The 15,735-nt window shown below is 56.4% G+C and overlaps 9 protein-coding genes and 1 non-coding gene across 10 annotated transcripts; 3 read left to right on the forward strand and 7 right to left on the reverse strand.

Annotated features, from left to right (window-relative positions):
- Window positions 1-390: 390 nt before the first annotated feature.
- GNI_102670 lies at window positions 391-470 on the reverse strand. Its single transcript has one exon. It is a non-coding gene; the product is annotated as a tRNA-Tyr (tRNA).
- Window positions 471-578: 108 nt separating this feature from the next.
- GNI_102680 (putative helicase) lies at window positions 579-3,473 on the forward strand (the record flags this gene model as incomplete). Its single annotated transcript, XM_011132919.1, has 1 exon — window positions 579-3,473. The coding sequence occupies one exon, from the start codon at window positions 579-581 to the stop codon at window positions 3,471-3,473; it is 2,895 nt and encodes a 964-aa protein (XP_011131221.1).
- A 284-nt stretch (window positions 3,474-3,757) lies between these two features.
- On the reverse strand, window positions 3,758-4,225 carry GNI_102690 (hypothetical protein; the record flags this gene model as incomplete). The annotated part of the gene is made up of 1 exon (XM_011132920.1): window positions 3,758-4,225. One exon carries the CDS (start codon window positions 4,223-4,225, stop codon window positions 3,758-3,760), a length of 468 nt encoding a protein of 155 aa, XP_011131222.1.
- Window positions 4,226-5,839: 1,614 nt separating this feature from the next.
- GNI_102700 (Prp19-binding domain splicing factor) lies at window positions 5,840-7,299 on the reverse strand (the record flags this gene model as incomplete). The annotated part of the gene is made up of 3 exons (XM_011132921.1): window positions 5,840-5,965; window positions 6,170-7,162; window positions 7,207-7,299. 3 exons carry the CDS (start codon window positions 7,297-7,299, stop codon window positions 5,840-5,842), a joined length of 1,212 nt encoding a protein of 403 aa, XP_011131223.1.
- Window positions 7,300-8,221: 922 nt separating this feature from the next.
- On the forward strand, window positions 8,222-8,788 carry GNI_102710 (hypothetical protein; the record flags this gene model as incomplete). The annotated part of the gene is made up of 1 exon (XM_011132922.1): window positions 8,222-8,788. One exon carries the CDS (start codon window positions 8,222-8,224, stop codon window positions 8,786-8,788), a length of 567 nt encoding a protein of 188 aa, XP_011131224.1.
- A 30-nt stretch (window positions 8,789-8,818) lies between these two features.
- Window positions 8,819-9,043, forward strand: GNI_102720 (PCI domain protein; the record flags this gene model as incomplete). Its single annotated transcript, XM_011132923.1, has 1 exon — window positions 8,819-9,043. The coding sequence occupies one exon, from the start codon at window positions 8,819-8,821 to the stop codon at window positions 9,041-9,043; it is 225 nt and encodes a 74-aa protein (XP_011131225.1).
- Window positions 9,044-9,719: 676 nt separating this feature from the next.
- GNI_102730 (hypothetical protein) lies at window positions 9,720-10,636 on the reverse strand (the record flags this gene model as incomplete). The annotated part of the gene is made up of 3 exons (XM_011132924.1): window positions 9,720-9,913; window positions 9,975-10,103; window positions 10,237-10,636. 3 exons carry the CDS (start codon window positions 10,634-10,636, stop codon window positions 9,720-9,722), a joined length of 723 nt encoding a protein of 240 aa, XP_011131226.1.
- A 449-nt stretch (window positions 10,637-11,085) lies between these two features.
- On the reverse strand, window positions 11,086-11,466 carry GNI_102740 (hypothetical protein; the record flags this gene model as incomplete). Its single annotated transcript, XM_011132925.1, has 1 exon — window positions 11,086-11,466. The coding sequence occupies one exon, from the start codon at window positions 11,464-11,466 to the stop codon at window positions 11,086-11,088; it is 381 nt and encodes a 126-aa protein (XP_011131227.1).
- A 916-nt stretch (window positions 11,467-12,382) lies between these two features.
- GNI_102750 (putative sodium/hydrogen exchanger) lies at window positions 12,383-14,801 on the reverse strand (the record flags this gene model as incomplete). Its single annotated transcript, XM_011132926.1, has 3 exons — window positions 12,383-12,638; window positions 12,995-14,580; window positions 14,652-14,801. 3 exons carry the CDS (start codon window positions 14,799-14,801, stop codon window positions 12,383-12,385), a joined length of 1,992 nt encoding a protein of 663 aa, XP_011131228.1.
- Window positions 14,802-15,246: 445 nt separating this feature from the next.
- On the reverse strand, window positions 15,247-15,609 carry GNI_102760 (putative transmembrane protein; the record flags this gene model as incomplete). The annotated part of the gene is made up of 1 exon (XM_011132927.1): window positions 15,247-15,609. A coding segment is annotated over one exon (363 nt), but the record flags the coding sequence as incomplete, so codon positions are not given.
- Between the last annotated feature and the right edge of the window lie 126 nt (window positions 15,610-15,735).

Here is a 15,735-nt window from a genome sequence, read left to right on the forward strand (position 1 = left end):
ACGAAGAGATCCCAATTTCAGATGCTGACCTAAAACACAACTTCCTTCACAACGGGCCGACCTATTAGAACCTGTGATTATGGAACATACTCAGAATCGAAAGAAACATGAACGTCTCCATTGCTGCTTCCAAAAATCAAAAAAGAAACGACACTCTCTGATCATTTGGAATTACACGAGTGCTAATTCTCTGTTTGGGGGAGGGCATAATGTGAAATAGCCTTATAGATGCCGTGTGTGTACAAACATACACTTTTTGAGACCGGACTAGTAGCCTTTAACAAAACATGATCCCATCCAGCAGAGACTGGAATGGCACAGAACGTATCAGCCCCCAGCCCACAACAAAATGACCTTCGGTGGCGCTCGCCCCGCGAACCTTTCAAAAAATCCGGTGGGACGGAATCGAACCGCCGACTACCTGATTGCTGCTCTACAGTCAGACGCTCTACCAACTGAGCTACCCCCGGCCGTCCGGAAAATGGCGGGAAAGGGCTAGTGGGCCGTCTGGTGGGAGTCGGGCTCCAGAGAGTTTAGGTTGGTTGTTTGTCCATGTGGGGGTAATAAAAATCGGCAGGATGGCCGGTCTCGAGGAACGGCAGGTGGTGACGGGCGTGGTTCGTCCAGCGGAGGTTGAAGAGTCGCGGGTGAAGTTGCCGGCGTTTGGCTGCGAGCAGGAGTTGGTGCATAGCGTGGTTCACAACTTGGTGACGGTGGTGACAGGCGGGACTGGTTGCGGGAAGAGCACGCAGGTCCCGCAGTTTCTGCTGGAGGCTGGATTTAACTACGAATACGCCGGTCAGCGACTTTTGGTGGGCGTGACACAACCGCGACGGGTTGCAACGCGTGCGGTGGCGAACCGTGTGCGGTATGAGTTAGGCAACTATGGTCGTTACGTTGCCTACCAAGTGCGGCATGAGTATTCGACTGCGGCAGAAGAGTTGTTACGGTTCATGACTGACGGCGTATTGCTTAAAATCGTCCAGCACGATTTTTTGCTGCGGAACTTCAGCGTCATCGTCCTCGACGAGATCCACGAACGATCCGCCAACTGCGACATCCTGCTCGGCATCCTCTCCCGGGTAGTGCGCTTGCGACACGACCTGCACCAGCAAAAAAAAACCAACCTTCCGCCACTAAGACTCCTACTCATGAGCGCCACTCTACGACTTGACGATCTCGAAAGAATCTTCCTACCCAGCGGACAGACCGACCGAGAGAAGGCCGCTAGCGGATTGGCCGTGGTCAACTTGGAGGCGTCCATGTTCGAGGTCACCGTTCACTTCATGAAGCAGACACCCAAGGACTACGTGAAGGCCGCCTTCACCCGAGTCAAGCAAATCCACCGCAAGTTGCCGTCCGGTAGCATCCTCGTCTTCCTTACGGGACGCGAGGACATCCGGCAACTCATCCACTTGCTCCAGAATTATGATAAACACCGCCGACTTCGAGGCCGGCCGCGAGGGCGGGACCGGCCGCTTCGGGAACTGGAAGCCGAAGACCCGTCCCGGGACTCTGCATCCGGTGCCCCTCATACGGTGGAGGACCAAGCGCTGTGTCTCAACGACGATGAAAGCGAAGCCGAGGAAAGCGAGCGGGCGGTGGGCGAAGGGGCGGAAGGCGAGACTGGGGAAAGTGAGAGTGAGGAAAGTGACGCCGGCGACGTCAGTGACGCCGGCGACGCCAGTGACGTCGGCCATGCCAGTGACGTCGGCCATGCCAGTGACGCCGGCCATGCCAGTGACGTCGGCCATGCCAGTGACGTCGGCGAAGTGGAGGAAGGAGCGAGTGCGGCGAAGCGGAGGCGCTTGGCCGTTGGGTCCGGGCGGAGTAGTAAGTCGGGGGCGGAGGGTGATACGTTGACCGGGGACGGTTTGTTGGACGCAGCGGGGCGTGCATTGAGTGGTGGTGGTGTGGGTTGTCGTTGGGAGGGGTCGGATGGATCAGGAGGTTTGCGTGTAGTTCCGTTGTATGCAGCATTGGATCCAGATTTGCAGCAGGTGGCATTTGAGGGGCCGAGTGGAGAGGAGCGAGTGGTGGTGGTGAGTACGGACGTAGCAGAGACATCTGTTACGTTGCCGAACATTCGTTACGTAGTGGACGCGGGACTGAGTCAACGACGCGTGTATAATGCGCGCGGTAGCTATAGCGTTTTTGAACGTCGCCGTGTCTCTAAAGCTGCTGCCGAACAACGTGCAGGACGAGCTGGACGTCTAGGATCCGGTCATTGCTATCGTCTCTACTCGAGCGCTGTCTTCCAACATGATATGGACGATTACCCACCCGTTCAACTTACTGAACAACCTTTAGACGGAACATTACTCTTCCTCGCTAACCTGGGATTACCCTCGATACAAGCCTTCCCCTTCCCCACCCCACCACCTCTCACAGCCATACAGGCTGCCATGGAACGGCTGGCCAAATTACAACTTGTGCATCGAGTAAAAACACGAGACCGACAAAGCAGGCAAGAACGGCTTGACTGGCGTATCACAACCAAGGGAGAGAGTGCAAGTAGATTCCCCATTCATCCAATCTACGCCAGCATGCTAACCAGGATAATGCAGGTTGCGAGACAGGCAAAAAAACCGGCCCTACTTACGACGGGCGCTCTAGCAGTGGCCATACTATCTGTCGGCACGGAGCTGCTTGTCAACCCGGCGAGCAAGTCGGAAACCACAGACAACGCGGACCAAGTGAGCAACCAGTTGGAGGCAGGCGACGGGACTCGGCGGCGTCGAGCCGGGGTTCTTCTGGGAAGCAGCTTGGACGGTTTGCTTGAACGCTGCCTGGACGTATGTCGTTCTCGCGATGTGAAGGAGGCGGCAGCAGTTGCGGGTGTTTCAGTGACCCAGTTCAGAGATGTTTTGGCGCTAGCCACGCAGCTGCTGGACCTGGCGGGGGAGGAGTCATCATCGAGAGAGCATGATGGAGAAGAGTCGGAATCGAGAAAAGATTCGTTGCCGAGAGAGTTGATGAATGAGTATGTGAATGCTGCATATAAAATCGAGCATGCAGCTCCTAGGTTCATCACTGCTGGCTGGCTGCTGCGACATGGGACACTGTCTCAAACGGCCTGCATCTGGCCGCACTTATTCGACACGCGTATGTTGTCAGCAACCAAACTATGCATCCAGTTGGAGCTGACCAGTCTGGATCAAATAGCAGTTAAACTCAGCTTACACAAACCTCTCACGGATGAAGTACTTTCTAAACTAACTAAGGACGACTTCCGGAAATATCAACACTCATACATCACCCAAGAATACGGCACACGAAACACTTTCATCATCGCCAAACAGAAGGGACCATTACCAGACCTTGTCACCTACACCAATGTAGTCCAGAAGAAACACACTTGGGAATTACAACTTACCATGTCCATAGACCAACCAATCCAACTTCAGCAATTACTCAGACACAACTCGATAGATTCACAAATTCTTAATGATTATATAAAGCAGAAAACCTAAACCGTCACTTCCACCATCAGTCCAATTGAAGGAAGGCTGGCTCAACTAGAAGACCCACAATATCTCGTGCGGTCGGTGCTGGACTTGGTCCTGCGGTCGTGCTCGGTGGGTGGTTGACTTGGTCCTGCGGTCGTGCTCTATCGGTGCTGGACTTGGTCCTGCGGTCGTGCTCGGTCGGTGCTGGACTTGGTCCTGCGGTCGTGCTCGGTCGGTGCTGGACTTGTTAGCACGTTCGGTGGGTGGTTGACTTTGTCGTGAATTTCTTACCAGATTGGAAGTAGACATCAAGATTTTTCCGGCTCTTCAACCGTCATGACCTGATCCTCATCGCCGCTGGCACCGACGTTAGTTCGGAAGTTGATGTTCTCATTCTGCATGTTGCCGCCCGCCACGGAATTGCCGCCCGCCACGGAACTGCCGCCCGCGACGGAATTGCCGCCCGCGACGGAATTGCCGCCCGCGACGGGTGTGCCGTTAATGACGAGCTTCATTGCGAGGCTCACGTTCATTGCGTCATCTCGGACCAGGAGGTCGTCGTCTAGTTCGTCTTCGTCACTGCTGCCGCTACTACTACTTTCTGCCAGCGCGTCGGCGTCGTCGTCCTCCTCTTCTTGAAGCGAGATGCCGTATAATTTCTGTCCTTGGAAGTCACCAGCACGCACAGACCCCAGTTCGACGCGCTTTCCTCGAGTCTGGATGGTACGGGCACCAGAGCCAGTTCGAGCCAGTCGGTCTGCAGAGGAGTTAACCATAGTCGATCGCGCGTCAAATTTCTGCCAAATTATTTCAAATTCGTTCGATTATGGTGTGACGAGGGTTGTTGATTCGTTTGGCTAGGTGGTTGGCCGAGAGAAAAAGACGACGACGCAGCAGCAACTTCATATTTTACTTCACATATGATGCAAGTAGCACGCGGGTGTGCAAGGCAAGTAGCACGCGGGTGTGCAAGGCAAGTAGCACGTGGGTGTGCAAGGCAAGTAGCACGCGGGTGTGCAAGGCAAGTAGCACGTGGGTGTGCAAGGCAAGTAGCACGCGGGTGTGCAAGGCAAGTAGCACGCGGGTGTGCAAGGCAAGTAGCACGCGGGTGTGCAGGGCAAGTAGCACGCGGGAGTGCGAGACGGGAAATAATACAAGGCATCGAGTGGGATGATCTGAACAGATCGACCGGGCGGCGTAAGCGCAACGCAAGTACGTAGGCACGACTTAATAAAACAGGCAAGCACTTGGGCGCAGCAATGCCATGGGTGGCGGCGATACGGTCCAGGATTGGGACATGTCGTCCAGGACAGCTACCTGGCCAAGTTAGACGGCTAACAGGTTAGGACGGTGGCTGGCCAAGTCAGACGTTTAACAATCCAGAGGGACAATTGCAGAGGGGCAAGCTGGTCACGACGTCCAGAATAACACAGGGCAGGTTACTCAGCGCGTCCAGTAACGGCTGCTCCTTGTATGGCTGCGCTTCTTTTCCGTTTGTCGAAGAGCAGGTGTTGTTGGTAGGCGAAGGTAACGGCATGTTTGGCTGAGCCGCAGCCCCTTATGCCCCCAAAGACGACACCATTGACGACGCTTGGACTCCAGTAGGAGCGCGAAGGTCTTAGCGCCTCCAGGTGGCAGTGCACGGGCCCCTGGTACCCCATCTTTGCCAGGTACGCAAACAGGTCGAAGGAGCTGCTCCTTTTCCAGGAACTTGCTGCGCCCGCCGCACAGGCGCACGCTGCTGCCAGTGGCGCACCCGTCAAGGGAGTGCCAGCCAGTGTTATGGGCGAGCCATTATTGCTTGGTACCAAGTTGTTGCCTAAATTATTGCCAGGGGCCAAGTTGTTGCCAGGGGCCAAGTTGTTGCCAGGGACCAAACTATTGCCAGGGACCAAGTTGTTGCCGGGAACTAAGTTGCCCGCTGCCAGGTTGACTGCGGGCGGTGGTGGAGGGGGAGGCGGAGGAGGAGGGGGCGGTCGCTTGGCCGAGCCGGCTCCTCTCTGCACCCCGGCTCCGGTCATTCCTGTCCGGTCCGTAGCGCCAGGTCGGGCAGTCCGGGCCACGTGGTGGTGGCCTCCTCGCTGTCTGCGCCGCTGTGGCCTCGGGGACGCCGAGGACCCGCCTAAAGATGTGTCTTCTCCGGATGTTCCTGATCGCAGGGACGAAGCCATTTCCGATTCCGTTGGGTTTTCCGCGAACTTCTTTGACCCTCTTCTCAACGTACTGAGCGGTGGCGGCGGCGGTGGTGGGGGCGGTGGTGGAGGCCGAACCTGGCAGGCAGTATACATCGTACAAGGTGCACCGTGCACCCACGCATCCCAACTAACCATTCGCCAATCACTCCACCCTACTGCAACGACTTCTCCACCACTGCAACGACACCACGCCCACTAGGAGTCCCTCTGCCGCTTCTGTCCACCACTCTTGCCCCAAGCCGACGTCCGGTCTGTCGTGTCTTGATCTACCAAATGGGTATACTTGCTCCGGCTCCGCTTCCCAAAGTCCCCTCGACGCACCTAGAAAACTCTCACTCAGGAAAATACCGATCCCATCCAACGCATGTGCGCCCCTGCGACTGGACTTAAGAATCCACCCTACCCTAACCTGGGAATCCACCCTACCCCAACATGGGACCTGACCCAATATGGACTCAGAGTGTGTTTCAGCGTGTGTGTTGGAAACCCAAAATGTGTGTTGGGGAACCCAGTCTGTGTTCTTACTTGTAGTATTTTGGGAAGAAGGGTCTTGTCCAATCGATCTTCCCCGACGGCGGCGTTGAAGTCTTTCTCAAAAGATTTCTCATGCGGGGTCACATCCGAATAAAACGCTCCCCGGTGGTAGTATTTCTGCATGAACCCCATCTTGCCCTTGACCACAGGCTTCTTACCAATTGCGGCGGTCACCTCTTGGGAGAGGAGGAGCAGGTAGAGGCCCAAGCCCGGCACAGCTGCGGCCTTTCGCTGTTCGTCGTCACTGGCTGGATCCTCTGTTGCGTCGTTGAGCCGCAACAGCTTTTCGATCGGACCGGGGTCGGTGCCGAATTGGACCGTCATCGCTTCGACCCAATCTCGTTTCAGGCGGGAGAGCTCCCTCTGTTGCCAGGCTTTATATTCTGTCTTGGCATCTTCCGGCGGGATTTCGTCACAGGGCAACTCGGTACCTTGGGTCCCGGGTTCGAATCCGAGGATTGCTCGCTCTTTCACGCGCTCCTCCTCAGCGCGCTCCGACGCAAGTGTATCCTGCACAATCTGTCTCGTCTCTGCAGCCTTTTCCAGTGCCTGTCGCTCGGCTTCCAGCCGCTCCAGCTGCTCCTGCAACTCCTCCTTGCGACGTCGAGCCTCCAACTCCTGGCGCTCAGACTTGCCCTTGAACGTCGGCTTAACTGCAACCATGTCCAACGCTGGCTCGTCGTCGCTACTGCTCTCACTCACCAAGTCGTCCAACGCCGGCTCGGCCCCACCATACCCCAGCAAAGGGTGACTGACCCAGGCGTCCGGTCCTTTAAACCCATCACCATCTAGGTCATTAACCGCCACTCTTCCGTCACCTCCATCCGCACCTTCATCAGCAACCGGGTCAGCGCCAGGGCCAGGGCCAGTGCCACCCTCGGTCCCGTTAGAGTCGCTGCTGGCATCAGACTCACTGCTGGCATCAGAGTCGCTGCTTTCACCCACGGACGAGTCCAGCTCGTCCGGATTCACATATTCAGGTAGCTGTCAGAAATAACGCGGTTTCACACATAGAATAAATCACCTACTTGGCCTGCCCGGTAACGGGGAAGTTGATTGACCTTTCCAAGTCGCCCTTTTCTGCGTTCTACTTGTGCTTTGACTGCAGGCTTAATTTCCATCGAGGCCGCGCATCACCTAATTTTCTAAACGCTACGTGTCACCTAATTTTCTAAACGCTCTGTGTATATCAGGTTGCAGAAGGACAAGCTGCGAAAGGGTCATGTTATCAAACGATAGGTTTAATATCCATGCGCAACTGGAGCAAGTGCATGGCAAGTACACTGGCACTGGCCATGCAAACACAACTAAGTGGGAGTGGGGTACTACCACCCGGAAGGATACCTACGCGAGTCATGTCGGGCACTTCAGTAGAATGATGTACTTCCGGACTTGTGAAAATAAACCCATCGCTGTTCTGCGAAACGAATACATCAATGTAAGAATCCCCCCTCACCGCGCCCACTTATTGCGGGTGGTCCCGCGGGCCCTACTAGCTAGTAGGGGTGATATTCTCGCGGGCTGTTGTCGGGGTTCTCATCGAAATTCTTATGGCATGTGTTTACAGAAAATGATTTGTCCGTGCGGCCCTCCACCCCCACCGAGCGCTTTGGAGAGGTCTTAGGGATGGTTCGGAGTGGTTCGCACACGTGTGTGGTTCGATGGATCAGCAGTCAAAAATTCGAAAGTTGCAAGCAGATGTTTTCGAACTGAGAACTGAGCTGAAAGAGAGTTGCAAAGTGCGGGACCGCCTGTTCAACGTGCTGTGGACAGAACTAGCACTTCTGAACCAGCAAGGAAGGTGAGAATCACAACGCATTCCGGTACAGGTCGGTAGTCGGACTTCACGGGCGGGGCTACCGGCCTCTAAAACAATAGTACCGATTTCCAGGGCGGTCTAAACGGCGTCCAGGACGGTCTTAGCGACTTGCATGGTCGGGCAGAACCGACTTCCATGGTCGGGCAGAACCGACTTCCATGGTCGGGCTTGGTGAATAACGTCTGTTTAGTAGCGCGATGTGTATTCCGCGGAATGATCCGATTATGTCCTGTCTGATGGACGGGCCTCCTCCAGATATGGGTGGCGTGATTGAGGAGCAGGAGCGACCGGGGCCGTCGACTTCGCGGCGGTCGTCAGCGAAGCTGGAGGAGAAGGAAACGACGACGACTACGGGAAGTTCCCTGGCGACGCCGCCGCGGGTGGATGCTGGTGATGAGCTGGGTGAATTCGTGCCCTGGATGGAGCGCCAGGTAGCTGGCGAGTGTGAAAACCAGCCATCCTGTAACCAACTGCCCGGCTCGAACCAGGGCGTGCCGGGTTCCAACCTGCCGGGCCAAACCGCTTGGTGGTGCTACTGTTGCTCCAGCCGCGTCGCGGACGGACCACCCGGTGACCACTTCTGCTACAACCGTCTCGATGACGGTGGCGTCATCTGCAATTACTGTGGCAAGGTCACCAATCGCATGCCCGACCTCCGCGTTCACTTCCGCAAAATCGTCTACTGCAGACGAGTTCGCAAAATCGTCAAAAGACACTACCGAGACTACCGAAAACAACTTGTTGCCACTGCCGAAGCCACGGCCAATACTGAACCCAACCTCCAATCCTAGCCCGAGTAGGCCCGGGGTTTTTTTTTCCAAATGAGTGTCGACTTGGTGGCGGACTTTATTGCGACCCAGGTATCCAACGAACAGGAGGAGTTCTGCCAAGACCTGACTCACGAACTCTGCATGTCCTTCGAGGACATGGCCCGCGCACTCGGTATGACCCCAAGACAAGCAGAAGACGCCGCCGCACAAGCCATCGCTCAGGGCAAAATAGTCGGCCGCATCGACCAACTTGAAGGCATCCTCAACTGCACGTAAGTCACACATCAGCGAACCACAAATACGCGTGTGGGCCTCACACACGTGTGAAACTCACACACGTGAAACTCACACGTGTGGACCTCACAGATAAATGCGTTGACCTCAAATTAATGTGTGAACCACACACACACATGTTTGCGATATGCAGTGCTGGCGAACCGAAAGAGTTCAAAGACGAGCACTTCGACCAGATTATAGAGCGACTCCAATTGTGGCGTGAACATCTGGTTGCTCTACGGGCTGCGGCTCAGCAGTAAATTAGGCAGAAGCAACTGCCACGACGGACGGGTATACCACAAAGTGTATGCACTCCAACCCGACCTGTGCCGTTTTGTGGCATCGTCCTGAACGGTTCCAGCCCGGTCTAACGGTTCCAGAACGGCCGGCCGTCGTTGGGGCGTGTCATGGTGGGGTACACCATGATGGGCCGTCGTTGGGGCGTGTCATGGTGGGGTACACCATGATGGTGCCTGTCCCAGCATCGCGATGTTGCCCTCGGTCCCTGCCTGATCTATCCCAGCATGACCGTACATTCCCCTCAGTCTCTGGTCCCTGCTGAGAGATGACAAAATACCTTTTGGTTGCTCAGTCTTTCGGTCTTTGATAGTGATGTCCTAGGACCCCGGCAAGCACCTTTTCGCCTGCCGAATCCTAAGACCGGGAGGTCAGGGATCTACCGATAGGTGAGTCTGTTGGCCAGGGCGAGAGCATTGACCGTTTTCTTCCATGGAACATGTTGATTTATTCGGATGGTATCAAGCGCAGTTTTCAACGCTCGGTAGCGGGGCACGCTCTGAGCGTAGGATGGTGCTACGAAGGAGCCCTTGTCGTATCCAGTAGGTAAGGGTGGTCGTAGCACTGTACCGCCTAAAGAGCAAAGGATGGGTCTAGGGGTTTTGAGCCTCGGGTTAAGTGGCTTTGGTCGTACTGAGAGACTCCTGCATTTGGCAGAGATGGTTGACATTATTCCGGAAGTCAGTATCGGTCGTGAACTTGACCCAGTCGCCGCTCTTCACGTCTTCAGTGATGTCAGGTAAGAGATCGCTCCGGCGCCGCTCTACAAAGTAGGATCGGTTAGGGTGGTGATCTCCAAAGTGGTTAGGACGGTGGTGATCTCCAAAGTGGTTAGGACGGTGGTGATCTCCAAAGTGGTTAGGGTGGTGGTCCGGAGAATAATGATAAAGTAGTACCTTGCTCATTGAGTTGTCTATATAGCGCCATTGATTTGCTTTTGATTAGAGCTTGTTCAATCTTTTCGAGACAGGACAGGAATCTGAGGTGGCCAGTTTGGTCTGCAGCGCGTGCTGCGAGACCCAGCTGATACCAAGCCAGGTTTCTGAGCCTGGAGCATCTGCTGAGTACTTCGAGGGTGAGGTAGCCTTGGAGAATGAGTAGCAGGACGGGTGAGGGGGAGAAGTTGGCGGCAGCACCAGGACCTGCGAAGAAGTCGTCGCTATTGCGCAAGAAATCGCCGCGTAGAAAGTCTGAGCGAAGAGTTGCATTAGTGCTGCGTAGCGGCAGCGCGTCTGCGCTGCCGCCTGCGCCGCGGCCTTGTTCGATGGCCGCAGTGCTTCCGACCGAGGACGGCATGCTCGATGACGAAGCCGAAGAAGGAACGCTTGGCGGGGACGACGCAGCCGTGGAATTCCTTCCGCCGCAACTGGACAACGAGGGATCGCGCTTTAACCGAGCTGCCTGCAAGAACAAACACGCGTGTGCACACACTTTTGTCGCGCCTTCAGACGCACCTCAGGGACTAGGCAGAGCCTGAACAAAGTCCGGCCGCACTTTAGGGACTGGCCGGAGCCTCAACAATGTCTGGGGCTGGGCAGCAGGCTGGGCGGCAGTCTGGGGGGCAGGCTGGGCGCCAGGGTCTGAACGGGGCTGAAGGGTTACCGACGCGACGTTATGACGCGATGTTGGGGTCGGTAGCTTACAGGTCGGTCGTTTACAGGTCGGTGGAAGCCGGGTGGCGTGAAGTGGGTGGCGGGACTGTGCACGGCCGCGGCGGAGGAGTTGGTCTTGGTGGCAGGCTGCATTTAAAAAAGGTGAGGCTGCACTTTGGCAACAGCGGTTAGTTGGTGTTTTAAAACCTGAAGGATGTAGTACGCGTCGTTGGTCATGACCAGACCGCGCTCAAGGTACTCCTCAACTAGCTGGATCTTCAAATTGAGCAGAAAGATGGCGCCGTGGCAGATCATGGCGTAGTCAAAACTGTTAGGGTACCCAGCACGCAACAACTCGAGCGCCGATCCGGCATGAGGGCCCGATCCGGCTGCTTCCGCTGTTCCCGCTGTGGCCGATGCCGCCAGTGCCATTGCGGCCGAGGGTCCCCGCATGAGTTGGATGCGGTGGACGTAGCTGGCGTAGAGTTTTCGGCCAAGGATGAAGCGGAGGCTTTTGTGGCCGCGGAGCAGCATCTCTTCGTGCACGTCGACGTAAGCACTCAAGAGTTGCAGATCGTCCAGTGCCGGAAAGGCGGTCTGTTGGCACCACAGCAGCCGCCAAGCAAGCAGCAGCAGCCGACGACCCCAAGTCCGCGGCGACCACCATGGCGTCGACGCGCGCGGACCCATGGGGTGGACGCGGTCGTGCAGCGCCGAAGACGGCCGCCAGCGAGAGGACAAATGGAGTCGCCGACAAACCAGCGCCCATTCCAAGTCGAATGGACTCACTTCCTCCAGCGCCTCCCGCCCGTTCTCGCGTACCTCTCGCGAAGTCCCGCCGCGCGACCCGCCGTGACCAGAACCGCACCCCGGAGTCTGCTGCCCCGGAGTCTGCTGCCCCAGAGCTTGGGTAATGGGTCCGAGTTGCAACTCCAGGTCGCTCGGTCGTTTGTTGCGTAGCAATTTGATCCAGCGTTGGTTCTTGCCGGGATTTCCACGCGTCATGCTGTAGTCGTTGACCAAATCACCGACGGCCATAAGGTTCATGAAGGCGAAGCCGCTAAGGAAGGACTGTTCAAACATTCGACGGTAGAGATGGCGCGCGGAGTTCATAACCATGACGGAGACCTCCCCCTCACGCTCCCACGGGCGTACAGATTGCGCACGGGCGGCGGCATTGGGTGAAAGGACACTCACCGGGAGCGTGCCGCCACCGGAGAGGCCCCAGGAGGCGGAGCCCGCAGCAGCACACACTTGTGGATCGCCTGGAACCCGGAGGTGGCCGGTCGCGGGCCCCCGCGGACGGCCTCCTTCCAAGTCCTGGGCGGCCGCGCCCAAGTGGAAGGACCAGCTGCTCTCCGGTCGACTGAGCGAACCGCGTCTACGTCGGCACTCAGCCGCAGACGGGGTCGAAAGGGCCGGACTCAGCGCTTGCAGCGCAGGCTGCCGGTTACGGTACGTGTAGCCGCCGCTGTAGGCCGCGAGTGAGTAGAGTGGTTGGTAGCAGTTCTCGCGGCGGCGGTCCAGTAGCGGGTCTGACAGGTTCGACAGAATGGGCGCCTCCAGATTCGGGTGCGCGGAGCTCATGGATGGCGAAGGCTCGCTCAGACAACTGCCTAGCCACTCCAATGAAGCCGCAGCTGTCTCGGCCGCCTGCGGCTCGGCGGGCTGCGGGTCGTCCGTCTGCGTCTCCGCTACGAGGTAACCTAGACTGGAAGAACTTATCGAAGCCAAGTCCTGGTCGCTTGGTCCCAGCGCCAGCTCCGCAACCGCCTTGGAGATGTCGCGGTCTTGCCGCCCGCTCATCAGGTGCTGCAGCCGGGCTGCCGTCTGGTGGCCTCGCATCGACGAGTTCTGCGGGGTCGTCGTCAGCGCAGGAGACGACGAGGACTCCCCTTCTGGCGTCAAGCTGCCGCCCGGGCCACTTTGGGTGCCCACGGGGATGGACACGTCACCGGTCGGGCATCCGCCGTTACCCCCGCCGGTCGCCCATTGGCGTCCCGTGACGGCCTCCAGGGTGGATTTTGCGCCGAGCACACGTGTGTGCTCGCTTGCCGCGCACGTGTGTTCGGCGCCGCCGACGTCTCGGAACTGCATCAGAGTCTTCTTGACAGGGACCGTATGCAGAGTAATGCCATTGTTGGAGCTGAGCTTGATGTCGGCGAGTCGGGGAACTAGTTTTTTTGACAGCTCGAGGACGTGGACCGCTCCTGGCGGGTGATCATCCGGGCAGCCGCCGTTCGGGCCGTTCGGGCCGTTCGGATCGTTGTTGTGAAATGGGTTGGGTTGGAAGAGCCAGTAATGGTCTCTGAGGAGTTTGGCCTCATCTTCGAATTCGTTGTCGATGATTTTGAGTACCTTGAGTAGGTAGATGGCTTTGAAGGGGTTGGCTTCGTAGGGTTGTAGGTATTTGTAGAGCAGTTCGAAGGTGGTGCCGTTGATGAGTAGGTTGAGGCAGGTGAAGGAGGCGAGGTAGAGTGCGGCGCGGCGGCTGGTGTCGACGGAGATGGTGTCGTCTTGTTCGATGAGGAGGGCGATGATGAGGCAGACGCCGCCTCGGAGACCTCCCCAGACGAGAAGGACGCATTCTTTCCAGGTGAAGGAGCCGAGGTCTAGTCGAATGAGCGGAGCGAAGACGAGGACCATGAGGGTTCTGGCGATGTGGCAGAGTAGGTAGAAGAGTGGTACTTCCCAGAGGTAAGAGAGGCGTGAGGTGGCGGAGGTGGAGAAGACGGGTCGGGCGCTGGCAGTGGCATACATGTCCTGAATGATAAGGTTTTTGTCGTCGTTGCAAGTGTCCCAGAAGATACGGATGCATGTGATGCCGCTGACGATGAAGACGAAGGAAGTCATAGCGACGCCGAGGCCCTTGACGAAGGACTTGTGTGCCGCGTGCGTCTCCGATTCGAACGCAGCGCGATCATATGACTTGAAATAGAGACCATAGGCGACAATTGCCAGCGGTCCAGAAGTTTTTGCGTAGACTTCGGCGACGAAGAACACGAGGTAGCTGACGCCGATGATGAGCAATGTGATGTCGTAGACGTGGAAGCGGAAGTGTCGCACGAAGCGGTAGAGTAGTGCGCCTACACAAAGACCGATCAAGGGTCCGAGGAGTAGTAGTCGGAAAAATTCCGAGGTAGCGCTCTGGAAATTGACCTCCGCGCTATGCGTCGCAATCGACTTGAAGAAGGTGAACAGAAAGACCGCCGTGCCATCGTTGATCAAAGACTCACAGTCGAACAATGACGACAACGATTCCGGCGCCTCCATACTGTTCAACACACTTAGTACTGCGATCGGGTCCGTCGCTCCAACAGCCGCAGCCACCATTAAGCACGCCGAGAAACTACCTCGACTATCAGGAAAACAAAAGTACATCAATGGGCCCACTATGAACACCTGTAACACCACTCCGGCTATCGCCAACCAGCAACCATTCCGAAGATTACGACGGAAATGGTACCAGTCCACTTGCTGTGTCGCATCATACAGTAAGATTGGTAACACAACAAAGTAAATCGCGTTGTGTGGCAACCGCGAACCTTCTGCCACACCCAACTGAAACAGGTTAGACCCTTCCACTACCTCCAACACTGAACCGTCGCTACCGACCTCGCGATGACTCTTCACCAACAATAAATCCACCTACCAAACAACTATACTGCCTGCCTGCCTGCCTCGGCCTAATCGACTCCGGGTTAATCGGCCTGGCTTACCAAGCATATCAATGACCCATACAGAAACCACAAAATGGACACTGGAGGCCTGCACCGCTTCAGCTTGGATACTCCCCATTGAATCACTGAACCGGAGACCACGCAAAACGAACAAAAGAGAACACTCGATAGCAAATGAGAATCATCCATAAACAAAACCCCCCCCCGATGGCGGCGGCGGCAGACTACATCATCCACCACAACCCACACTACATCATCCACCACAACCCACACTACACCATCCACCACAACCCTACATCATCCACTACAACCAAAAGACAAAAAGGTGTACGCTGAGACAGCCTCTCGGAAATGTTGTGAACTAAGGAGAACTGTTCCGAACTAAATGCGAAAAAAACAACATTGGCAAAAGTACAAAATCTGAAACCTTGTAATACCAACAGCAATTGAGCTGGTTATAAAAGACACCCCACGTTCACCCCAATCGTTATGTGCCATAAACGAAATACTTCGGCACTAGTATACCTTCTGTCTTTGTTTCTTCCGGCTAGTTTCTCATGAGCTAGTAGTCCCGGCTAGTTTCTCCACCTATGATCGGTACATCCAGCTCTTTTTCACCTAGCGCAACTCCACTTTACTCAAACATTCCGCCTTCAATCTCATCGACCGTTTCTCTCTCCTCCAGAGTCTCGGGGACCTCCACCTGCTGATTCAAACCCGCATCGGCAGATGTACGCCTCCAAGGTGCAGCAGACCATAAGAAACCGCCGACTACCGCAACTCCAGCGACCACACCAGCCGTTGCTCCGGCAATCGAAGCAGGGCCCCACTTACCATCAGTGCCGGGCACCGGAACCGGAACAGGCAAGAAGCCACTGCTGGTGGACGAGGAGGTCGACTCGGTAGTCTTGGTATCAGGAGACGTCGACGACATGAAGGTCGACTCGGTAGTCTTCGTATCAGCAGACGTCGACGACGCGAAGGTCGACTCGGTAGTCTTGGTATCAGGAGACGTGGATGACATGAAGGTCGACTCGGTAGTCTTCGTATCAGGAGACGTGGATGACGGAAGGTCGACTCGGTAGTCTTCGTATCAGGAGACGTCGACGACGCGAAGGTCGAC

The sequence above is a fragment of the Gregarina niphandrodes genome, assembly GCF_000223845.1.
Source record: "Gregarina niphandrodes unplaced genomic scaffold scaffold00022, whole genome shotgun sequence".
In the NCBI taxonomy this organism is placed as follows: Eukaryota; Apicomplexa; class Conoidasida; order Eugregarinorida; family Gregarinidae; genus Gregarina; species Gregarina niphandrodes.